Genomic DNA, 2,046 nt, shown 5'->3' on the forward strand with positions numbered 1-2,046 from the left:
AGTTGAGTATTCAGTCGAGTAAGAAGTGAAGGTAATTGAATAAGTGGAGTATCTAGTCGAGTACGAAGTCGGCTATGAAGTCTGGTAAGTTGAGCATTCAGTCGAGTAAGAGTGTGAAGACAATTGAATAAGTCGAGTACGAAGTCGGGTATGAAGTCTGGTAAGTTGAGCATTCAATCGAGTAAGAAGTGAAGGCAATTGAATAAGTCGAGTACGAAGTCGGGTATGAAGTATGGTAAGTTAAGCATTCAATCGAGTAAGAAGTGAAGACAATTGAATAAGTCGAGTATCTAGTCGAGTACGAAGTCAGGTATGAAGTCTGGTAAGTTGAGCATTCAGTTGAGTAAGAAGTGAAGGTAATTAAATAAGTGGAGTATCTAGTCGAGTACGAAGTCGAGTATGAAGTCTGATAAGTTGAGTATTTAGTCGAGTAAGAAGTGAAGGTAATTGAATAAGTGGAGTATCTAGTTGAGTACGAAGTCGGGTATAAAGTCTGATAAGTTGAGTATTCAGTCGAGTAAGAAGTGAAGACAATTGAATAAGTCGAGTAGGAAGTGAAGACAATTAAATAAGTCGAGTATCTAATCGAGTACGAAGTCGGGTATGAAGTCTGGTAAGTTAAGCATTCAGTAGAGTAAGAAGTGAATGTAATTAAATAAGTCGAGTAAATATATTGAATGAGTCGAGAATTAATTTTTTGTTGATATTTTATTGAGGTTAATTTTGTACTTTTTCCGATTTTTTTAAGTATGTATATGTAAAATTATAGATTTTAATAGATGGAGGTATATTTTGGATATTACGAAGAAAACGGGGTATATCCCACGCAATTCCCTCTGGAAATAGATTAGATTCAGTAAACAAAAAATCTGTGTTTATTCGCTGTTTCTCTCTACTTCCCCTGAGATCCGCAGAAACATGTTACGGTTTGCCTCCAGCCTGGCATCCAAAGTCAGGTAAGCGCTTTGTGAATTTTACTTAATTGATAGGTTTTGATAATCACATCCTTAATTATCATTATTATTATTATTATTATTTATTGCAATTTCTTTCAGAGTATCTGTCTTATTACTTTTTTTATTGGATTGTTAATTCATGTGAATGGTAGGTTGCCTAATAACAGAATCAATGTGGTTGCTGGCAGTAGATTGAGCTGGAGCAGAGACTATGTTGGCGATGGCGAAGATATTAAATTTATGAGTCCATGTACGGAGGAAAGTTTCTCAATTAATTTTGAAACAGGTTTTAATGTACAGACGGGCTTGGTTTCTTTGGAAATTGATATACACGTTAGTTTGCAGACACCAAATACAAAACGGATCTGGCCGAATCCATGTGTAATGAAGGACGAAAGTTACTGCTGGAAAATGCAGAACTGGACGATACAGAAATAAGAAAAGGTGTTCAAATGGCAATTGATTCGGTGTTAGAAAATTTAAGCCACAGTGCACAAATGATCAGTACATCTGAAGCAATTGCCCAGGTTCGCTTTCTCATGCACTTTGTCTTACTTTATTTAGACTGAGATTTTGAAATAACTGGCTTATGAAATAATTAACTTTTGGATGTTGGATTATCAAATAAGTGATTATTTGACTTCTCCCCCTGGAAAAAAAGGGTGATTATTTGACTATCTAAGAATGCAATCTCGAACATGCTATTGGTTTGATCTGTTAGTGAGGTATGATCTTGTTTTCTATAAAGGTTGCAACAACATCAATAAATGGGGACAAAGACATTGGTGCACTTGTGGCCAGGACTATCGAGCTTGTTAGAAGAGCAGAGGGTCATATATTCATCACTGTAAGTTCCTTGTTGCATTACTCATGTCCGCATACTTTTGGCTGCGTTTTATCATGTTCTTTATTTTTAGTTTGATTTGTCTGTCATTCAAAAATCCATTAACATGTGACTCCCTCAAAATTGTTGCAGGAAGGGAAAGAACGCGGGTGTGAAATTGAATTTATACTCAGGATTCAAGCTGGATTGGGGATATTCATTGTCTTGCTTCGTCACAAATAAGAAGAAAAAACTATGTGTAAGCTT

General features: G+C 35.8%; 1 protein-coding gene across 1 annotated transcript; it reads left to right on the forward strand.

The window, feature by feature from the left end:
* Nucleotides 1-798: 798 nt before the first annotated feature.
* LOC112099986 (chaperonin CPN60-1, mitochondrial-like) lies at nucleotides 799-2,022 on the forward strand. Its single transcript, XM_024187538.1, has 5 exons — nucleotides 799-956; nucleotides 1,109-1,206; nucleotides 1,302-1,483; nucleotides 1,705-1,803; nucleotides 1,933-2,022. Exons 1-5 carry the CDS (start codon nucleotides 919-921, stop codon nucleotides 2,020-2,022), a joined length of 507 nt encoding a protein of 168 aa, XP_024043306.1. The 5' UTR covers nucleotides 799-918.
* The last annotated feature ends 24 nt before the right edge of the window (nucleotides 2,023-2,046 follow it).

This window comes from Citrus clementina, unplaced genomic scaffold (assembly GCF_000493195.1).
Source record: "Citrus clementina cultivar Clemenules unplaced genomic scaffold, Citrus_clementina_v1.0 scaffold_3, whole genome shotgun sequence".
NCBI lineage: Eukaryota > Viridiplantae > Streptophyta > Magnoliopsida > Sapindales > Rutaceae > Citrus > Citrus x clementina.